The sequence below is a fragment of the Callorhinchus milii genome, unplaced genomic scaffold, assembly GCF_018977255.1.
Source record: "Callorhinchus milii isolate IMCB2004 unplaced genomic scaffold, IMCB_Cmil_1.0 Scaffold6, whole genome shotgun sequence".
Lineage (NCBI taxonomy): Eukaryota > Metazoa > Chordata > Chondrichthyes > Chimaeriformes > Callorhinchidae > Callorhinchus > Callorhinchus milii.
In genome coordinates this window covers 8,350,195-8,372,068 of record NW_024704747.1, presented here as the reverse complement: position 1 = coordinate 8,372,068, position 21,874 = coordinate 8,350,195, and the positions used below count along the sequence as shown (strand labels likewise).

The following is a 21,874-nucleotide window of genomic DNA, read 5'->3' as shown; positions in this document are numbered from 1 at the left end:
AAATTACTCACTCTGTGACTGTTTGTGGAACATTGCTATGCATAATTGGCTGCTACAGTTCACCCACAAAATATAGTCAAATCCATTTTACAGTATATCCTGTGAAGCGCTTTGAGACGTTGCGATGACCTGATAAGTGCTGTATCAAATGCAAGGATTATTATTATTACCTATCATGATGGGTTTGGTTCCAACCAAGGTAGTTTTTAATTGATGATGGGGTGTAGCTACTGACTAGTAAGGAGACAGCAGAATGGACGAGGTTACTATAGTATCTCATTTTCCTTGCCTTGTGTGATCCCAACATTCCCTCTTCACTCACACACACACTTCTGCTCCAATATTGTCTCAATCATTCTTGCCCATGTATGTATTTGCTACTGTAGTAGTAGTAAAGAGTTATGCTTATAGGGAGGAGGGAGAGTATGACCATTGAAATACCCTATAGAAGCAGCTTTTTTAAAAAAACATAGAAGCCAAGTTAGAACTCGAATGTGACAAATAGCAGATGCAAAGTATAATGGCAAAGAAAATATTACACAAAACTGGTAGCAGGGAGGAAGTTGAAGCTCTGAAATACTCAAAGGGAGTAGAAAATTAGGTTAAGATTTTGCCCACAAACTATTAGTCAATTCCCTTTACAGTATGTTTTGAGACGTCTCAAAGACGTGATAAGGCGCTATATCAAATGCACAGATTATTATTATAATAATTTACTACTTATTGAAGGGTTTTTTTTCAGCTAGGAAAGACATGAGCAATATGCTCTCCCAACATCCAATGTAATTTGTCAGGTTGGACTTCAAGGTTCCAGTTAGGCTCAAGTGGCTGAATATCAATAAATTCTCCCACGATGGATGAATTGTATTCTAGAGTACTCAGATGCAAGGGACAAGATTATGTGGAGCACTGATGACTTTTCAGACAAGATTGTATGGAGCACTGATGATTTTTTTTAGTGAATCACGAAATACTGGCATTAACAGTAGAGAGACAAATATTCTTTCTGAGGTCTTCAGCCTCTCTGCCCCCACCCTCTGGAACTCCATCACACAGTCCCTCCGCCTCACCGCCTCCCCTGATTGCTTTAAGAACAGTCTCAAGACCCTCCTCTTCGACTGTGCCTTCAGTCACCCTCCTACCCCTCCCTGCCCTCCACCCCTCCTAATTCCAACCACCAGCTTGGGTGCCGACCCCTGACTATCCAGCGCTTTGGGACGTAATTCTTGCGTGAAGGCGCTATATAAATGTAATTTGTTGTTGTTGTTGATTGGGACTGGCCCCATTGCAGGTATGAAAACAGTTTGTTCTATTAAAATTGTGATTTTTGCATAGCTCATGTGCATGCATGCAAGTACTGTAAACATAAATTCCCACTGTCACAGCCTGACTTAACTTCTCATCAGAACCCAATGAGAATAGTTGGACGTGTGGACAGTTGATGGGTGGATGTGTGGTGTTTTACTATATTGCCAAATCAGGTTCTCAGGTATTGTGTTCAAACTGTACAGGCTATACCTGAAGTTGTGCCCTATTCAGGCTGTACCTGAAGTTGTGCCCCAGTTCTGGTCATTGCATATGTCTGATTGCTTTGACATATGGAGCTGCCGATTCCGAAGAGGAAGATCGAAGAGAGCATTGGTGTTCATTGCCAGTGTTGAACAGAAGTCTACAGGGACTGATTAGGTAAGATGGTGCTGTTCATCTTGAAAATAGATTTCTCAACAAACCTTTTATAGATGTGTATAGAGTACCTAATAGAACGGAAAAAGGTATATCTGTGACAGTGTCAGATATGCCAGACGGTAGGACAAAAGGATTGGAGGTTGTGAAGGAACAGATCTAGGACAGACACCCATAGTTTCCTTACATGGATGATAATGAACGGGTTACCAGGGCGGGTCATTTACGTCGTGCGGATTGATTCATTGTATGAATCCACTTGATGTTCTAATTTGAACGCTGGATATTATAAAAAGATGAGAAAAAATGGGTTCTTCATTTTTGAACCTCTGTTTTGATCTGTAAGTTACTTGAAGATATTAATTTCCAAACTATGATGAAGATGCCTGACTAGTACAGTCCATGTCATTTCAAAACTAAAGGGAGCACCTTAGAGGATGATTCTGTCAGAAGTAGTTGGGCTTCATTCTTCTATTAATTCAAAAAAAATTGAACAATGGAAGTGAAATATAGAAAATTATTCATTACAAAAACTGGGATGTCCTCCTGACATGAACGGTGCTATACAAATGTAATTTGTACTGGCTTTTGTTTGTAATATAATTTAAGACATTCAATCCAGTTAAGCCGTTCAATCTGGTATACATTGTGAGTTATCAAGACACTTATTTCACCTCCAAACCCCATACCAGTATCCTTGGTTGTCAGAGCTTCTTGTACTAATCTATCTGTGTATACTGTTCCCTTCAACTTTGATCTTTTTAAAAGGTTGTTGTACTACACAGGTAAGTGTAGATTAAAGAAATGGATTTATCTAGGTATTAGTATCCAATATATATTAATTACTGTTTTGTTTATAATGGAGTACAAACGCACAGACACCGAGGGATAATGTACAACAACAACTTGCATTTATCTTGCACCCCTCAAGCAGGATAACGTCCCAGAGTGTACATAGAACATTAAAGGTGGAAGCCAGGTAAAAAGCAGAATTTGGATGGGTGGAGGCTTATGTGTAGTAGGAGCACAGCACATGCTAGTTGGATTGAAAGGTTTGTTTGTGCTGTAGATTCTTTGTAATTGTAAATGCATGTAAAAAGGAACAATTTGTATGGATTTGGGGAATGGGCAGGTAAATAGGACTGAATAGATTGTTCTTTTGAAAAGCCAGCGCAGCCGCATTGCCCTTCTTCTGTGTTGTAAATTTCTGTTCTAACACACCACATCGAGTGAGCCAGTGTTAGTGGCCAGAATTAAATCTTTGGATACTAGAAAATTCAAACTTTATTTGTTGCAGAAATGCTTTGAAAAATAGAATAATACAAAGAGGGGATTAAAAGGTCTGTATGGTGGCTAATATTGTTATTTTAAGGATTTGAATCGCTGTTACTTGTAATTTATCTTTAAATGGAAAGCAAGATTTATTATTCACACCAGAGTTCACTGTAGGAGGTAATTAAAATTTAGTCCCTAAATAAAACAGTGTGAAGGCATGCAATATGACTAAATACTGTAATAAAAATAGGTTTTCATAAGATAAATAGAGAGAAACTAAGGGAGAAATAGTGAGAGGTTAGGAGATTTGTTTGCCAAGATTATTGGGCATTGAATAGCCTATTGGATTGTAAAGACTTTCTTTATTTCTCGTTGCTGTAAAAAGGGAAGAATGAAATTGTTTGGATGTTTTGTGGAATACATTTACTCTCATTTGATATGAAACAATTTGGAAAGTGTGCTGGCCTGTAGTCCATAATGTTTAATTCAGTCCATCTTAATAGAAAAAATACATGCTTATAACAATGAATTTCAGCGCCTTGGGACGTCCTACTGACGAGAAAGGCGCTATACAAATGTAATTTTGTTGTTGTTTATAACGATCCAACTTGCACTTCTTCCTCTAGATCTGCTCAGTCAATTGCCAAAGCAATCTTACTTTTGAATTCAGTGGTGTGCAGTTTGAGCAGTGCACTCAGAAATCTAACTGGCATATGCCGAAATGGACATGTTGTACATGCCACAACATAAAAACATATTTTATTGTTTATTCACACACTTGAAATTGTTTGTACACCAGTTTAGACAAAACGGATACTTGCCTAAAATGCAGCTTATGAGATGCTCATTGTAGAAAGATGGAATTATTAGGGACAGATGTTTGTCATGTTTGATAACAAATTTACTTAAAACAGTCGACCCAGCTCCCTCTAATGGCCTATGATATAAAGTCACACTCATTGTACTACTAGACCATACAGACGAGAAAGGTTGCAAATTAAATCCTATTTCACACTTATCTAAGCAGGGTGCCACTTGCCACTTTAAGCTTCAGTGTCCTTTGGTGACAGGGTAAAATCATCTAGGTTTCCTGCTCCTGATCTTCAGTCTGGTGGAAAGTGTGTATGTACCAGCTATAGGTGTGAATCTTTAAGAAGTATTGCATACATATCTAATATTTCCCTTTTTGAAGAGTATTTACTGAATAATCCAGAAAACCAGCTTTAGATGTCTATTTCACTTGTGTGTATCTTGACTTCCTTCAGACTAGCATGTTGTAGATGTTCTCTGGTATGTTTAGTTTACTGCTGTTTTTTTAGAATTGTGACCAGTCGATCTTAGGTGTATGATACAAACAAATACAATATCTCCAAACAATCAACAGGCAGTTTTAATTAAATGAACCTTCCATAACCCCTTCCACTTCTTGAAAGAATTGACAGATGACTGCTGCTGCCATTTTCCTTCTTTGCCCAATAATTAAATTAATACCATGTTTACGTTTTACATATCTTAAATATTAAATTATTGTCAGTTTAATTCATTGGCATGCATGGACTACCATGTAATAGCCTTTGTCCTTTTTTTTAAATGTTAAGAGGGAATCTTCTATCTCTATCTTGTATCTTCTTAACTGGACACTGAAAGAAGCAAGTAAAATTATTTTCAGTTCACGATTCAGTTTTATATTAAACCTAAGTATTCCTGTTATAGAAATCAACAATGCTATTATCATGATTTCAGGTTTGTAGTAATTATTGACTTGTACATTTAATTGAATCTGTACTCCTTTAACCAGATTCCATAATAGTAAACTTGTATATAAGCTAGTTTTTCTGGTGCTTATTACATTGTTGGTGCACAAGTTCTTTGTTTAACTGAATTGGACTTCAATGCAGGAGTTGGTCTAAAAATGATTTAACATAGTTTTCATCCTTATTTTTATTATATTATGGGGGAGGTGCATTGTCAGAGGTGCTGTCCCTCGGATGAGATGTTGAGCTGAGGTCCCATCTGCCTGTTCAGGTGGATGTTAAAGATCCTGTGGCACTATTCGAAAAGAGAAAGGAGTTTTCTCTTGGCGTCCTGGCCAATAAATCTCCTAAATAAAATTGCTCATTAACTCCGTGGCTGTTTGTGGGACATTTCTGTGAGCAACTGGCTATTATTATTATCCTCTCCTGTAGGTGGTGATGTTACTATGCTGTGATAGCAGCTCTTCAGTATCTCAGTCAGGTAACCATCGCACACGATTCTGCACAGAGTCATTGGATTTGTCAGTTGACAATGGAGGGTATTAGAGTTGAATCTGATTCTGCATCAGATAATTACATGTTCATTTCTAGTGGTTGTCAATAGATAATCATCAGGGAGGGGAAACTGGTTGGTATTCTCTTTTTGAATGTAGCTATATTAAGACCCATTTATATAGTTTTGTTTTAACTAAGATTTGTTAAAACAAGTTAGTTTAGATTGTCTGTCAGAGAAGTTGGCTTGATTGGTTGAAACAGTGTTTCTTTTTGCATGCATTCTTATGTTTTTAAAATTAGGTTTCAGTGAGATGCCCTCTTAATCAGCTTGCCAACGATCACAGTTTTCACTCATATGAAAATGATTACCTCTTGGGTGAGGTCCAGGACCCCAGCATTTCTCTACTCCCAACAAATTTGCCATCCACATCTCTTCAGATTGTTAAATCATATTACTTTAGAAACTTTTTTACAGAAAGAATTCTTTGGATCTAGTTCTTGCCAATGCTAAAATATTTACTAAATTGTTAAACTAGCTACAGTTAATACTGTAATATGTTTCAAATAAATTCAAAACACATGGGTAACAATTCTGTTAACAAACACTATGTAATAGCGATAGATGTTTTACAAGTATTGGTTTTTGAATTTTTAATGAAAACCTACATTTTGATTGTGATGTTTGCTTTTTTGACTGGCTGACTGTAACAACAGTCATCACACAATCCCGGATGATTTTTTATTCCTGGAACTGGAACCAGTTTTGTAGCTTAAGCAGGTACAGCTTTACAGATAGGCGATTGGTCTGCCTTGACAGCCTTTCCTCTTTACTCAAAGCAGCGTGGAGAGAGAAAGTTAATGATTTCTCAGATACTATATAGATTGTTAATACTATGGAATCTCAGTATGTATGAATCAGGACTCTGGGTGGTTCTCCCAACGTGAAAAACACGATACAAATGTAAATGTTGTTGTCAGCTAGAGAGGATGCGTTTATGCACAGCAGTTGCTAAGTATTGCTGGCAAATTAAAATCCGTACTTACGACGCAACAAAATTCTCAGTGCTTACTTAGAAATAGTTGCAGTTATTAGGTTTTTGGAATTCATCTATTAATGTTTCTGGTCTGTATATTCAATCAATGGTATTTCTAGCAGGTAAAATATTGATCACATCATGGATAGTGCATAATTGAAATTGGATGGATTATTCAGATTGCGTACAATTGGGAATGAGGAAGTTGAGATATTTGTTGAATAAAAGCTCTTAGTACTAATTGTGAAATGTGCAGTCAACACATTTGGAAATGTATATGGTCATCAGTTTGCTTCATTCACGGATGTATGAAAATATATGGATCGAATCTGAAATATTTCAGTATCTGAACTAACTTTAAAGAAACGAGTACTTTATTATTTACATTTCTATTTATAAAAATCGTGGCCTTAAAGATGATATTTGTAACATACTACTTTTAGTGATACAATCTTTTATATAAAATTAAGGTATAAGGTAAATTAAGCTGAATCATACATTAATGTTTCAGAGTACAGTATTGAGAATTCTGATTGAGACTTCTGAAAATGCGGTCATTTGGTAACATGCATACAAAATGTACTTTTCATTCATATTGATTATGCAAATTGTAGATGACACCTATTCACTTATGATTCAATTTTTAAAATAATTTGGTTTTCCATGTAAGTTTCCCACTTAGCATTCCATTCAACAATAAATTGTCATATTTTTTTTTAAAACAAGCTAGTTAATTGAAAAGTGTGGGAGGCAGAACTAAAAATCATCGCTTTATGATGGTTTTGCACTTTATGATAATGTAGTTAGTTAGCCACTGTTGTAACTTCTGTAAAGTACTGTACACTCCTTATGACTCAACCCTGGCTTAACTAGTTACTACCACTTTACATGCTGTCAATATCTTGGCCGCTTCTGATGTAAAATGTTAATAAGGTACTCCACTTTACTTAACACGTAACTAGTCCTATTATAGAAATTCTTGTAAGTACTTACAGTGTAAATTGATCTGAAAACTTGTTCTATAAGATGGTATCCTGCATTGCAGACACCTTAGGCTGTGCCGTACTCAGTGGAGAATGGGCATGTATACTCAGATGCCTCTGATCTGCTGTTGGGGTATAGTGTGAGAGACCAAGGGGCGGCCCTTCAATAAACCAGAGGCCTCTGCAATGCATCTGAGCATGTGAGCTCAACCTCCGGTGCGCACCCTCATCAGTCACAGTGCTACTTGTGTCCACGGAGGACTTATTTCTAACTCCCCACTCCAGATAACTCGTCACGTTGAGCCCTTTTTCCTTGGGGTGATGAGTTATCCGGAATTTACTGTGCTATTTTAGCAGAGTGCTTGTAGAGATTTCTCTTGCTATCAATTACTTTATTTACAGAACCTTAAATTGATAGCTAATTGGTTAACAATTAATACCACCACTACCAAGAACAACAAATTGCATTTATTTATAAGCCCTTTCGCATCAGGAGGATATCCCAAGGTGCTGGGCAGTGAGGCAGTGAAGCGTTTGCACCCAAGTTGGGCGTTGGAATCGGGAGGAGTGAGCGCAAGAGGATGGGAAGATGACTGAAGGCATGGTTGAAGAGGAGGAAGGTTGAGAAACAGGCAAGTGAGGGGCAAGGCAGAGGAGCTCCGAAGTTCCAAAGGGTGGGGGCAGAAAGTCTAAAGCCGATGGTGGAGTGGGCAGGGAGGGGAACGCGGAGCAGGCAAGTACCCGCTAAGTAGAGGTAGCGGACAGATTGTTCAAGGTTTAGTAGGTCGTAGAGGTAGGAAGGAGCAAGACTGGAGGGTTTTAAAGGAGAGGATGAAGATCTTGAATTCAATCCTCTGGGAAATAGTGAGCCAGTGAAGCTGGGTGAGGATGGAGCTTAACATCATAGTAATGTTTTGTTTGACAGTTTGTAAGATTATTCTTTGGAAAACATCAACTGGAATCTTGTGTATGACGATTGCTTGAAGTTTCCAATATGAATTGGATTTGAGTGTAAAATATCCTGAAGAGGATACTTATGTTTGTTATGTTAGTATTCATATGGGTTTCCACCTCTAATAAATGATGCAACTATTGTACAACCTTTGCTGATAAGATATTTCATGATTCCCAATTGGAGATCTAAAATTACAACAGCAATAAAATACCTGCTTTGCATATGAGATAAATGGTTGGAAAAGAGAAAACACTTTAAGATGTGGATATCTAGCATTAGTGGTCAAAGGAGTAAAATAAAGCACTGTTTAAAAATGCTTAAATCTTTCAATTGACCTTTTGGGAGTACAGTAAAAATATTCCTCAAAGCACTAATCAAGTTGAGGATTACCTAATAAGATTATCTGAAATGACAAACATTTTCTTAGAATTTTGTCGAATCATTATCACTATACATGTTCCAAAATGGTGCTGGGTTAAATTAAACATTTTTGTCAAAAGTGGCTAGCTACTCTTATAGAAAATGTACTGATCATCTGTGTACTTTTTGGTTCTAGTAACAATTAGAATTATTAGCAGAAATGCTATTATGTCATCTGAAAGTGATACAAAATGTTGCTTTGAAGAGTTAGTCACATTGCTTACTCTCCTTTTACCCACATTGACCACATTATGTTCCTGTTCAGTGGTTCATTGATTTAGTTTGAAGCAGCATTTTGATCTCCACGAGCAAACGGTATGGTACGTCATTCTGCGTAGGCTTCATTAAACTGAAATGTGTGGGCATAGTAGAGAGGTTAGTTCTGGAAAGGACATTGTGTGGGTGGCAATGATATGTTTGATTGGATTGGAAAGATTGCAAGGTTCCTGGTTTTATATATTATATTGAACGTTCATGGAGATCAAAATGCTGCTTCAAACTAAATCAATGAACCACTGAACAGGAACATAATGTGGTCAATGTGGGTAAAAAGAGAGTAAGCAATGTGATTAACTCTTCAAAGCAACATTTTGTATCACTTTCAGATGACATAATAGCATTTCTGCTAATAATTCTAATTGTTACTAGAACCAAAAAAAGTACACATATTAATATTTAATTTATCAATTGACAAATTCCTTTTTAATGGCTACAAATAAAATGACTGCAGTTCAGTTGATGTTGGTTCCCCTAAAAATGTTTGATGAGATTAAACAATGACGAGATTATGGAAATTCCAAGATGAATGTGTCACTTTTTATATAAAAAAACTACCTACGCAACTGTCCTTTGATCTGGTTTGCTAAGTGGGCATTAAAGAATCCATGACACCCTTTGAAAAGAAAAAAAGAGTTCTATCCCCCTATATATTGTCCATTCACTTCCTGGTTTTATGGGGGACATTGCTGTAGCAAATTGGCTGCCATGCTCACCTACGAGTACATAGTCACTAAAAATAATAGTCATTATTGTGAAACCTTGAGATGTTTCAAATTCTAGATGCTTTATTTGAGCAAGGATGATTATTATTGTTACTGTTTTAAAGCTTACAAAGTGCCTTTGGACAACAACAACTTGTGTATGTGTATATATATTTTATATATATATATATATATATATATATATAGTGCACCTCAAGCAGGGTAGCGTCCCAGAACTCTTAACATCCTCCAACGCATTGGAACCTCCTCCCGACGTGAAAAATGCTTTACAAATTAAATTTATTGTAGACTGTTTAATTCTTGTTGTCGAAGACCTGTTCCAAAATTGATTTGCTAACTGCTTTTTGGATTCTTATTCTGCTGGAGCCTGTAAAACCGGACAGAATGGGGTCGGCCGTTTTGTCCAGCTTAAGTGACGTCCGAGGTTAACTGAAATTCCATTACCTCTTCCCGCCCAGCAAAGGAGAGGTGGCGCCTCCTCCCTCCTATTGCCATTCCCATTGGACGAGAAAGGGATCAATTCGTGACAGCTCCGAGGTGATTGACAGTCTTGGAGCCACTCCAGCCATTCACAAACGGCTCTAGGAATCAATCGTGGATTGACTCCTCCCATTCCCTCCCTTGTTTCTTCTATGTTCCTCCGGCCCCTCACTGATTGACAGCCCAACTCCAGCTGCTTGTGAATGGCTGGAGTCTGCTGTCAATCAATTGCAATTTGACTCCTTCCATCTCCATCCTGGAGCTGCTCATGGCTGAATGGAGCCACTCGAGACACAGAAGCTACGAGTAAGAATATTCAGTAGCGACTAGCACTGCATTTTGTCCGGATCAACCAAATGGTTGTACGAATTTAATACGGGTAAGAATATAAATGAATTTGGACCGGGCATTTTATCCAATTTACCCGGTGTCTGAGATTAACCAGCGTCCAGTTAAAGTTGCTTCCACTGTATTAATAAATTCCTTTTCTTTAATTAAATTATGTAGCCATGTAAATCTTTTATTCCAAAGATTTTATTAATTTAAAATAAATTATGGTAGAAATGATCAAGTCACTCAAAGTATGGCTGCTACTTGCTCCCCTACTCTTCTCCCTACTGCAATTGATGGAGTTTTATGAATACTTTCTGGCAATAATGGTCTTTCATTTACTACTAGGAGCTGTATGGTTGTGCAACTGTGTTTTTATAAACAAATTCTTTTAATACTTGTTTTACTTTGTGAATGTACTCGACTACTTTTAAAACAAGCTCTGCAATATAAATCCAGTAGGAGTATTGTGGGAATCTAGTTCAATTTGCATTGCTCTGCTATTTCTATTCTCTAAAATTGCCACTAGATATTGAAATTGCCAAAATGTGACAGAACCACAAAACAGTTTAACAAACAAAAATAGAGAAAGTTACTTCATCCATTTCTCTGAGTTCACAGCAGAAATCTAGAATATGTGATCTGCGTGATCTAAATTGTATTATAATTAAAAATGAGGTACATTATTGTTGATCTTCAAGTGACATGTAATATAGTAAACATGAGAAAAGCTAGATTTTGAATAAATTTGAGTAGTTGAGTAGAAAAACCCTCACTTGATACGTCGCAGCTATCCAACCTCCCCTTCCTGTCCAAGGTCCTTGAAAGTGTTGTCGCCTCCCAGCTGCGCTCTTTCCTCTCCACCCATGCACTATTCGAGCCCCTTCAGTCGGGTTTCCGTGCTGCCCATAGCACAGAAACCGCCCTGGTCAAGGTCACCAATGACATCTTGACCATATGTGACCAGGGCTCCCTCTGCCTCCTCGTCCTCCTCGACCTATCGGCAGCATTCGATACGGTCGACCACACTATCCTCCTCCACCGCTTGTCCTCCCACCTCAACCTTCAAGGCCCTGTCCTTGAGTTGTTTAGGTCGTACCTCTCCCACCATCTACATTTTGTTTCCACAAATGGCCTTTCCTCCACCCCCCGCACTGTCTCGTGCGGTGTCCCTCAGGGCTCTGTCCTCAGTCCCCTCCTCTTCCCCCTCTATATGCTCCCCCTTGGTGACATCATCCGCAGACATGGGGTTAACTTCCACATGTATGTGGATGACACTCTACCTTTCCTCCTCTACCCTCAACTCCACGACCACCGATGTCCTGACAGCTGCCTGTCCGACATCGAGTCCTGGACGAGAGACAACTTTCTTCAGCTCAACGTGCGCAAAACTGAGGCTCTCCTGATTGGCTCACGTCAGCGCCTCCGCACCTCAGGCGCCGACACCATCAGCATCCAAGGCTGCACTCTCCACCTCTCAAAGCCAGTCAAGATCCTCGATGTTCTGTTCGACTCTGAGCTGTCCTTTCTTCCTCATATCCGCGCCACAACTGGCACCGCCTTCCATCACCTCCGAAGCATCGCCAGACTACGGCACTACCTCACCCCTCACGCGGCTGAAATTCTGGTCCACGCCTTTATCACCTCAAGGCTGGACTATGGGAACTCTCTCCTCACCGGCCTTCCCGGCACCTCCCTCCACAAGCTGCAGGTCATTCAGAACTCTGCAGCTCGTGTACTGTCCCGCACCAGGCTTCGGGACCTGGAGATCCTCACCCTCACCTACAAGGCTATTCACGGTCTTGCTCTCTCCGACCTACTATCCCCCTACCTACCTGCCCGTACCCTCCGTTTCTCTGGCTCCGGTCTGCTCCATATCCCCCGTCCCAACCGCCCTACCATTGGTGGTCGGGCCTTCAGCCTCTCAGCCCCCAGGCTCTGGAACTCTATCCCCTTTGACCGTGCCTTCAGCTCCCCTCTCAACTCTCTCCCCCCTCCTCGCTCCCTCTCTTCCCTCCCCTCACCCTGACCATTTCCCCCCTGCTCGGGACCTGACCCAACTGTCCAGCGCCTTGGGACGTCCTCCTGACGTGAAAGGCGCTCTATAAATGGAATCTTGTTGTTGTTGTAGTTCATGGAACACGGTTTCTCAATGAATTGTTCTAAATTTGTGTTTATGAACAATAAACTGATAACTCGATCTTGGCTTAACTTGTCACTATCATTTAAGTCATCATGCTATCACATTTATTTATGTATTTATACATATGCCTAACTCACCACTCTGGATAATTGATCATTGGGCCTTTTCCCTTGGAGTGTCAAGTTGTCAGAAGTTTACCGTATTTTTACAATGAATTTTAACCTGCATTGTTCTGTTAATTAGAGCTTTGTAAATCAGGTTATTGCTAGATTTGAAGTGCGGACCTTTTCTATAACCTTGCAAATTCATCAGATGTCCAGTCTGTCCATCACAGATTTTTTTGTTGGCTTAGATTGCCTTTTTTTCCACAGACTGAATCTATATATATTACTCAATGCGTGAGTATATTGTATATTAATTTGATGAGTTTGATTTGTCGTGTTCTGATATAGTTCAAAAAGCACTAATTGTAAGACATTTTCTGGACTGGGAATTTGAAGCTACGGTATCTTGTTTTTGCTATAGGTCTTTGATGGGAATCATTTACCAAATCAGTGGAAGGAGTATTCAAACCAGGACTCTACACTGGTGATAAGGACATGGGACTCCTCTCACCATCTTCCAGCAGGTTCAATACAACTGCTATCCTGGTCAAAAGCGGCAAGGGGCAACCTTGGTTTGGTTTATTACCTGATAATCACGGAAACATCACCATCAAGAGCTGAAGGTAAAAAAAACTGTTTAAAAATTGCCACTGTTTGAAGCTGATGTATCAGTGGTTAAATGGTGTTTTTTTTTAAATGTAAAGATTACTCAAAAAATACTAAATTGCTAAAATGATAGCTCGGGTGAATTTATAGTTACTATGGTCCCACATGTTTTGACTGAATCACTGATTGTGTAGTGTGCTAATGTAGTTATTACGTGTGCAATAATGTTGGTTTCACTTGCGATAATCCCCTTCCCCCCAAAAAATAAGTTTCTGATTTCAGTTTTGAACATTAGGGGAGAAACATTCTCTTCAGGGAGGAAAAATAAGTAACAATGAGTTAACGTGAACACTTCATGTAATAGTGCAAGAAAACATCTAAAATTGAAAAAGTAGAGTGGGAGAGAGGAATCTTGAAGAAGACTTTTTCTTTTGAATCTAAAGTGGAACAAAGATAATCCCTTGCCAATGCAACCACCTTGTTAGCAGGTCCCCTCGGGGCCTGAGCTGATGAACTTGGCAACAAAATGTTGGAATTAAGTAAATCCTCTGTACCGGTCCGGTTCCTGAGCCAAGCTGGTCTGCAGTACTCCAGCTCAGTCTTGGTGGGCTGAAGGGCCTCCTGCTTTGTAAATTTGTACAGTTCTATCAATGATGTTTGTTTATGTAAATTACTTCACTTAGTTGGTGGCATTTTTGCCTTAGTTGGAAGGTTGTGGATTCAAGCCGCACATCATTGGGACTTTGAACTCAAAGTCTTGACTGCAATGCTGGAGGAGTTCTACATTGTCGGAAGTGCTGTTCTTCAGATGAAATGTTAAACCAGGGTAACATCTGCTTGTTTGGGTGGGTGTTAAAAATCCAGTGGCATTATTTGAAAAGAGAAGAAAGTGTCTCCTGGTGTACTGGTCAGATAAAATTGGTTAAACAAAACACAAAATACTTCAGATGCTGGAAATCTGAAACAAAAACAGAAATCGCTGGGAACACTCAGCAGCTCAGAACTGACGAAGGATCGTGGACCTGAAATGTTAACTAATTTTCCTTTCTCCATAGATGCTGCCTGACCTGCTGAGTGTTCCCAGTGACTTCTGTTTTTATTTCAGATAAAATTGGTTACCTGGTTAAGATTGGCTGTTTGTGGGACAATACTATTGGCTGTATTTGCCTACGAATGCGTAGTCATTACACGTTACAATAAATCCTTTGAAGCATTTTGAAACGTTTCAACTATGTGATAAGCTGGCTTATCAGTTGCATTTTTAAAAAAAGTTATGGACTGCTTTGGCAATATGAAGATTGGGATTTGCATGTAATTTCTGTTTGGTGTGTCTTGCTGCAGGTACCACATTGTTGGTAGAGTAAGCTCAGCTTATGAGGATGTCTGATACAAGTATTGCAAAAGAAGAAGCTGAAGCAATGAGGAGTACAGAGGAACATCTAAAACAATCCTCAGTGACGGAAAACTTGATAAAATCAGAAAGCGTTGAGCAACCAGAAGTGGAAAAGGATGAAGGCTGTACAAATAACAAAACTGATTCTCAGGTTAGACCAATTGAGCTCGTCTGTGCTTCATTGTGCTAATAGTCCAGTACATTAGTGTCTGCAAGTTGACTGGTATTATTCTAATGGTATGGATAGTCCAGTTTGTTTTTTATTGGTGTTTGGTTTGTTAACGTGCGCACAACTACCAAGCAGCCTCAATCTTCTTCAACATTTCCTTCACATTTGGTAACTAAGAATCAAAAAAGGGAAATGGGAATCTGCATAGATCATTATCAGAAATCATTATGTTTGAGTGACGTAGCTTTTATTTTATAATTGTATGTGTTTACTTCTGCATCAACTGGAAGGTGTATGCCCGTTATAAACAGAGGTTCATAATACTCCAGTCCAGTCTGTTTTCACACTTCTGTTTTGAAACACAGGTCTTAGATAGATTACAGTTCCCCTTTGGCCTTGCTTCTGAAATTGCAGACACAGTCTAAATTTAGAATATACAGCAGCATAGAGTGTGGGGCTACATAATAACATTTTCCCTTCCTCTGTACTGTTCTTGCTGAGTTGAGAGACAGTAATTGGTTAGCAGCGGCTGCGAAATAAAATGGAGAGGGAAGAACAAAGGAAATTGAGGCCTTCCAAGAATTAACCAGAACTCTGTTATTCAAGCCACACTTTCACTTATCATCACCTAACTATAATAACTATTGACTCTATCTTGATAGCTCCTTTTATGTCAACAGTGAAACTATAACTCAATGAAATATACTGTATTTTAGGTGTTTTTTTAAATATTGTTGGATAATGTCTGGAAAATAATACAATCAAATTTTTGCTGCTCTACATGTTATAGTAACATGGTGTAATATATAGTAGTATTCAAATGAATAATCATTTTTGCCTTTTGTGTTTTTTTGAAAAATAATTTGAGTAGAGTTCCTAATTTATTCATTTCCATGAGGGTCGAAACTATCCTGTCTGCTTTGATTTAGATCCACCTAATGTTGTCATGAAGAGACTAGTGAACAGCTTAATTTTCTGCCAGGAATTGTATTTTATGCACCTAAAATGAAAACCTGCTTAGTGAAATCTGGGCAAGGAGTGCTTCCAATACTTAACTAAAGCAACAAAGCTACAAAGGAGAATGAAAGTTTGTGGATTATTATTTACTTCATTGATTTCCTGATTTCTAAACTGGAAACTTAATTGTCACAAGAGTAAGATATATACAGTAGAATCAATTTTTGTCTGACTTTATTTAAATGCTGATTGAAAACTGAAACAACATACACACACACACACATATATATAGCAGCCTTCACGCAGGGTAGTGTCCCAGAGCGCTGAATTTCTCAATACTTGTAAAAATGCCAAATTTCACAAAACGTATGTTGAATTATGATTTATAATTTTGCAGGAAAGTGAAATCTGGCAAAAAGCTTGCAGTTGCAATTTTATAATTTATCTATTAAATATTCTTGCTCAGTGATGTTTCAATTAAGAACAGAAAACAATGGCTTTTTTTTATTGTGACATCGCTAGATCCACACTTGGCAATGAATGCATCAGTTCAGTTCTTATTTAAATCAGTGGAGTAAATAAAATCTAGGAGATGAATATTACTCATACTTTGTCTCTCTTTTTAAAAATACATTATAACACTGTTTGAATCCATAACATGGTTTGAATCCATGAAATCCCTGTAAAGAAGTCGAAATATCCAGTGTCGATGTGCATGGCCACAGTATGGACACAGCAAATGGAAGGCTCGCCCTTCCGTTTAACCAAAATAATAAATAATTGAACCTAAAAAAGTAAGATGTATTGTAAAGTTTTTTTCTTCTCTTATAATGCTTACATTTTTCCCATGGTCAGTGAATTAAAATGGCAGCATATTGTATTCCCCAAATTGTAATATCAGGTTTGCAGAGCAGTCAATAAAAGCATTTTATAAAAATTAAACTGATACAGAATTATATTTAACTTCAATATCCTTTTTGAATATTTTTAAAACAAAAATGGTTCTGATCTGGTGCGATCAAAAGATCTATGTAGAAACAGCAATATCTCTGATGTGGAAGCTCTGAAGTTAATTAATACCCTATTTAGATTACAAATGAAGGTGCTGAAATCAGTCTAAATCAGATTTTTTTATTGATTTAGTGCAGGCACCAGATCTTTGTTGGATCGATCTGATGCCAAAAAAGTATTCTCTTTTGGTTGGCTTAGGTTCTCAAGCACTGCATTCAGTGCTTGAGAACCTAAGCCAACTAAAAGAGAATACTTTTTTAAAAAAACAAAGGCCCTCAGAACTGCATCCACTCTAACATTTGGGGTTTTTGTGAGAATGTGTCTATATAGGTTTATATATTGACATTTCTAAGTCAACTACCTAAAACAATCTGTACATGTTTGTAATGAGTTGCTTTGATCTATCAGTGCATGAAACAAAACTTCCCTTTCTTACAAAAATTACCTCTTTGGTTTTTTTGAGTCATTTTGTGGAAGATCCTTTTGTAAGAAAGAGATCATTTTTGTTAAAAGGTGTAACTGAAATTTGTGTACATACAAAATCTAGTTCACCTGTGTGCAAAAATGTATTTCCCTCTGACCTTTAAAACCCTGTTGTGGAAACTACACAGCAGTGTAAGCTGAGCCTCTACACTCAGTCTTGCTCTGATCATGCAATGCAGCACACCACTTCAGCATAACAAGGTAGGAGATGCAGAAGCTTCAACTGTGTAATTCACTATTCAGTATGTTAATTCAACTTTTGTGTTTACCTCCATAAATCTCAGTAACTGCCTCAACACATCTTAACCAATGCCATCAGCATTGTGTTTTAAAAAAAGTTCAAATAAAAGATTAATGATTGCAGTTCTTTTAAGAACTTTTTTTTTAAAAATGACAAAGTATTTTATTTCTCCGGTTGTGAGAATTATTTTGTTGTCATGGAAACTGATTGGAGTTTTGACATTTGCAATTAAGTGTGTATTGCATACATAATTAATTTCATATTGTACAGCAAGTCCTTGCAAATTAATTAATTTTTAAGATACAGCATACCATTCTTATTCTCGAAAATATTTTTTCCTTTCAAATTAGTTTTTGTGCAAGTTAAAACCGTTACAAAACAACCAAGAGCAGTAAAAATACGAACATTAATCATGGGACTAATTAACAATTTCACTTCTTCAAACTGACAAGTATAAGTAGAATTTTTCCCTGCTCGCATAATCATGCTTATTTTGCGCACATTTAAAATGGGATAAACTAATATATTATGAAAGTATATGGGATATCATTGGTTTCATTTTTGACCTTGTCTAAAATGAGTGATGATATCTAATTAACCCTTTTGTGAGGCGGAAATCCTATCCCACTGATTCTAATGCTGTATATTTTGATTCCTATTAAATGCATATGCATGTTTTAATCAAAACACTCTTGTGGGGGGGTGGGTAAGTGATAGTACAGTATTTGCAAAATGGCTGTATTCTCAAAGGAAAGCTCTTTGGAGTTTTAAGATTTTCAAAAAAGTTATTACAAGGCCCATCTGTCATTCATCTGTAACATTGCTCGACTCCACCACTACCTCACCCCTCAGGCCGCTGAAACTCTTGTTCATGCCTTCATCACCTCCAGGCTCGACTATGCAAATGCCCTGCTTGTCAGCCTTCCCAACTCCTCCCTTCACAGGCTGCAGATAATCCAGAACTCTGCAGACCGTGTTTTCTCCTGCACCAAACTCCATGACCCCATCTCCCCCATTCTCGCCCGACTCCATTGGCTCCCTATCCTTCAGAGGATCCAGTTCAAGATCCTGGTCCTCACCTACAAAGCCCTCCATGGACTCGCCCCACCCTACCTCTGCAACCTCCTAACCCCCTACCAACCCGCCCGTTCCCTCCACTCAGGCCTGCTCCACTTTCTCCGACCCACCCACCCCACCATTGGCGGGAGCCTTCAGCCACTTTGCCCCCAACCTCTGGAATTCCATCCCCCAGCCACTCCGCTTCACCCCCTCCTCAGCCTCCTTCAAGTCCCGCCTCAAGACCCTCCTCTTCGACCATACCATCGGCCACCCCCCTTCTCCTCCCCTCCCTTCCCCCCCCCCCGCCCCCAGCTCGGGTCTGAAATGCTGTACTCTGTCCAGCGCCTTGGGACATCCTCCTGACGTGAAAGGCGCTATACAAATGTTATACAAATGTTGTTGTTGTCATTGCAAGAACTTTTTATTAATAAGTTTTAAGCCAATTAGAGCATTCCACATTTTCATCAGTTTACCAATGAACAACCATATATGTGATGATGTCCTTTCTATTAAATATTCTTTCTGTTGCTCAGCTTTGTTTCAATTAAGAACAGAAAACAATGGCTTTTTTTTATTGTAACATCACTAGATCCACTTGGCAATGAATGCATCAGTTCAGTTCTTATTTGAGAATTTGAGAACTTATTTGAGTTAAAGAGGCAGATATAATCTAGGAAATAAACATTACTTATACTTTGTCTCCCTTTCTAAAAAAAACAGTGGAAATTCATTATAACATGGTGGTTTGAATCCATAAAATCCCTGTCAAGAAGCTGAAATAGCCTGTGTCGCTGTGTATGGTCACAGCCTGCTGACTTGCCCTTTGCGTGTGTTTGATTTCTGCGCTAAAAGAAAATGGCTTATTTCCAAGTCATTACATTGCTGGCATCACCACTTCTTGTATGCTGCGCATCTTAATGACCTGATAGTTGGCCATTTTAGTGCGAGAGTTGGCTGCAATCATATGCCCTGAATGTGGGTCATGCTGCGTTATAATCAAATAGGTGCTATTTTTTTAAAAGTATATTATAACAAGGCTGCACTGAAGTTTTTTTTCATTAAATGATCAGCTGCTGTTCTAATTGAAGTATTTTCAGAAAAGCAACTTGCTGAGTTTCCACTTCAAACCAATTTCCATTTCAAACCTAACAGAGCTTAAAAAAAAATCTATTGGTTGTAGCACTATGGAGAAAATACCGACAAACATCGCGGGAATAGTAAGTTATAATGTCAGTAGTTTCTCAACGTTTCAGTCAGCTGATTGTCAGCACTGTCATATTTGAAACAGTAGCTCAGTAGGTTGCTTCACCCCAGAATGCTTCACCATAATGCAATAGGTACTAATGACAGTAACTAAAATGTCATGCCTGCTCCTGTGAAAAGTAATTTTTTGGTATAAGAAAAATATTTTTTTTAAATCGGGGTGGTGGGATGGAATTCTACCAAGAAAATAATTTTATTTTCAATTCAAAGTTCAAATCAATTTAAATATTGGCCTGGTATGCAATATGACTCTTGAGTGTCTCCCTTGCGATTCCAGCAGGATTCTAACCATGCTTCTCCTGCAACTGACATACGAGGTCAGCTAACTCATGAAATATAAATCTGCTCCATTTATATCCTCTCTTTAGTTACTTAATTTTCTCATTGTGGACAAGAATAGTTTTGCTCGCTGTTAGGCAGAATAATTTATCGAACATATATAGACAGCTACTCCTTGTTCTATATGGAAAAAGATGAGCCCTTGTCCAAAATTACTATGTTTTGATGTATCAACTTCTTCACAGATAGCCATCTTTAAGGATGTGAGAAAACAATGCAGTATTTCTAATGATCTAATGTGTTTTGACTGAACTCTGATATTAACGCAATGTCATTGTTGTGTCTTCTCATTTCAACCTAGGAATTTAAAGGTGTTAGAATAGTCAATGCAACAGCATTGTCATTTGAGGAAGGAGCACTGTATGTGACATTCTCAGTTGGCTATTATTTTGCTTAAAATGAGGCATGCAAGTTTCACTTTTGAGCATGTTCTGACAATGAAGTCAAGAATACCTGACAATGAAGTCAAGCAGACAAGTATATTGTATTTAAAAGTTGATCTGCCATGATGTTCAATACATTTTTTTAAAATGTGTGGCATGTTGTGAACTGGTGTCTATTTTCAACTATATTGGGAATAATATTTGTTCCTCTGTCTTCTATTTCTTGACACAAATCATGCATGAATATTCACAAGTATTCTGTTTATTCCTAATATATTCCAGCTTGTCTTTTTCTTAAATGCTCATTAAAAAAATGCAAACGAGCAGAGTTTATAAATGAATGGCATTCATGATTGTAAGGATATTTATGTACAACTGTTGTGAATTATTTTTGTACACTTAATATTTAGCTCCAATAATCTCAGCATACCTTTTATTCCATTCTCAGTGTATCTTGAAGAATTGATTTCAAGGATACTTAGTTATTAATACAACCATTTTTCTGCAGATTTAACAAGAAATAGTTTCTAAAATTAAATGTTAAGACAAAATGGTCTTACAGGATTAGAAGGTGGAATTTCAGCCCAAAGATCCTCAATATTACACTTGGGGCACACACTACCATATCCCACTGTTTAAATAGTGAATGAAGTACATAGGTGACTCCCAACATTTATGTGACAGCATTCACCAAAAATATCATAAACCTTTCAGAAATGTAGAATCATCAAGACTGTTGATCTCATCCATCTTCTAGCTGATAAAAACATGAAATAGGATGGGCAACCTTGAATCACTCCTCCTTTTGGTGAGGTACACTTGGTAAATTCAGCCATCAACCTTCAAATAATCTAGGCACGGATGTACATTGCCAATTGTCCAGGGTTTGACCAAGCACTTGAAATGTCTTCTCTCTCTACAACAGAATTTGGCAGTAACTCAAGAGCCTTCCAGAAATAATTGAAAATAATTTAAATGACTTTAATAACTTACAACTCTCTGGTATCTCATACGTAACTGTCAAGTTCTCAACAAACAATGTGTAGAACACTCTTTTATTTTAGGTCTCCGGTTACACAATCCAACAGTCACACCAAACACTCTCCTGTTTTCTCTCTCACCTGATTTCTTTCCATTGGTCCTAGTCAATTGGTCCTTATTTATTAATTAGTTTCCAACAGTAACCACAACTCAGTTCCACATATTCCTCATTTGTATCAGAGCCAGCCTGACCCTTTTTGGTCAGATCAGAATGCATCTCAATAAGAACTGCAATTTTTCATGAGAACCATGTTGTCATCTGTTGCTCGTTG

The 21,874-nt window shown here is 38.1% G+C and overlaps 1 protein-coding gene across 10 annotated transcripts in view; it reads left to right on the top strand.

The window, feature by feature from the left end:
• Window positions 1–21,874, top strand: part of LOC103180385 (R3H domain-containing protein 1) — a 67,723-nt gene that overhangs the window by 4,221 nt on the left and 41,628 nt on the right. For 9 of the 10 annotated variants that reach the window (XM_042336541.1, XM_042336539.1, XM_007896206.2 and 6 more), the window contains exons 2-3: window positions 13,079–13,280; window positions 14,605–14,807. In XM_042336541.1, coding sequence (XP_042192475.1) covers window positions 14,637–14,807 — 171 coding nt within the window. In that variant the 5' untranslated portion in view covers window positions 13,079–13,280; window positions 14,605–14,636. Of the gene's footprint in view, window positions 1–1,511; window positions 1,687–13,078; window positions 13,281–14,604; window positions 14,808–21,874 lie in introns of all 10 variants that reach the window. The other variant, XM_042336540.1, reaches the window with a different exon arrangement.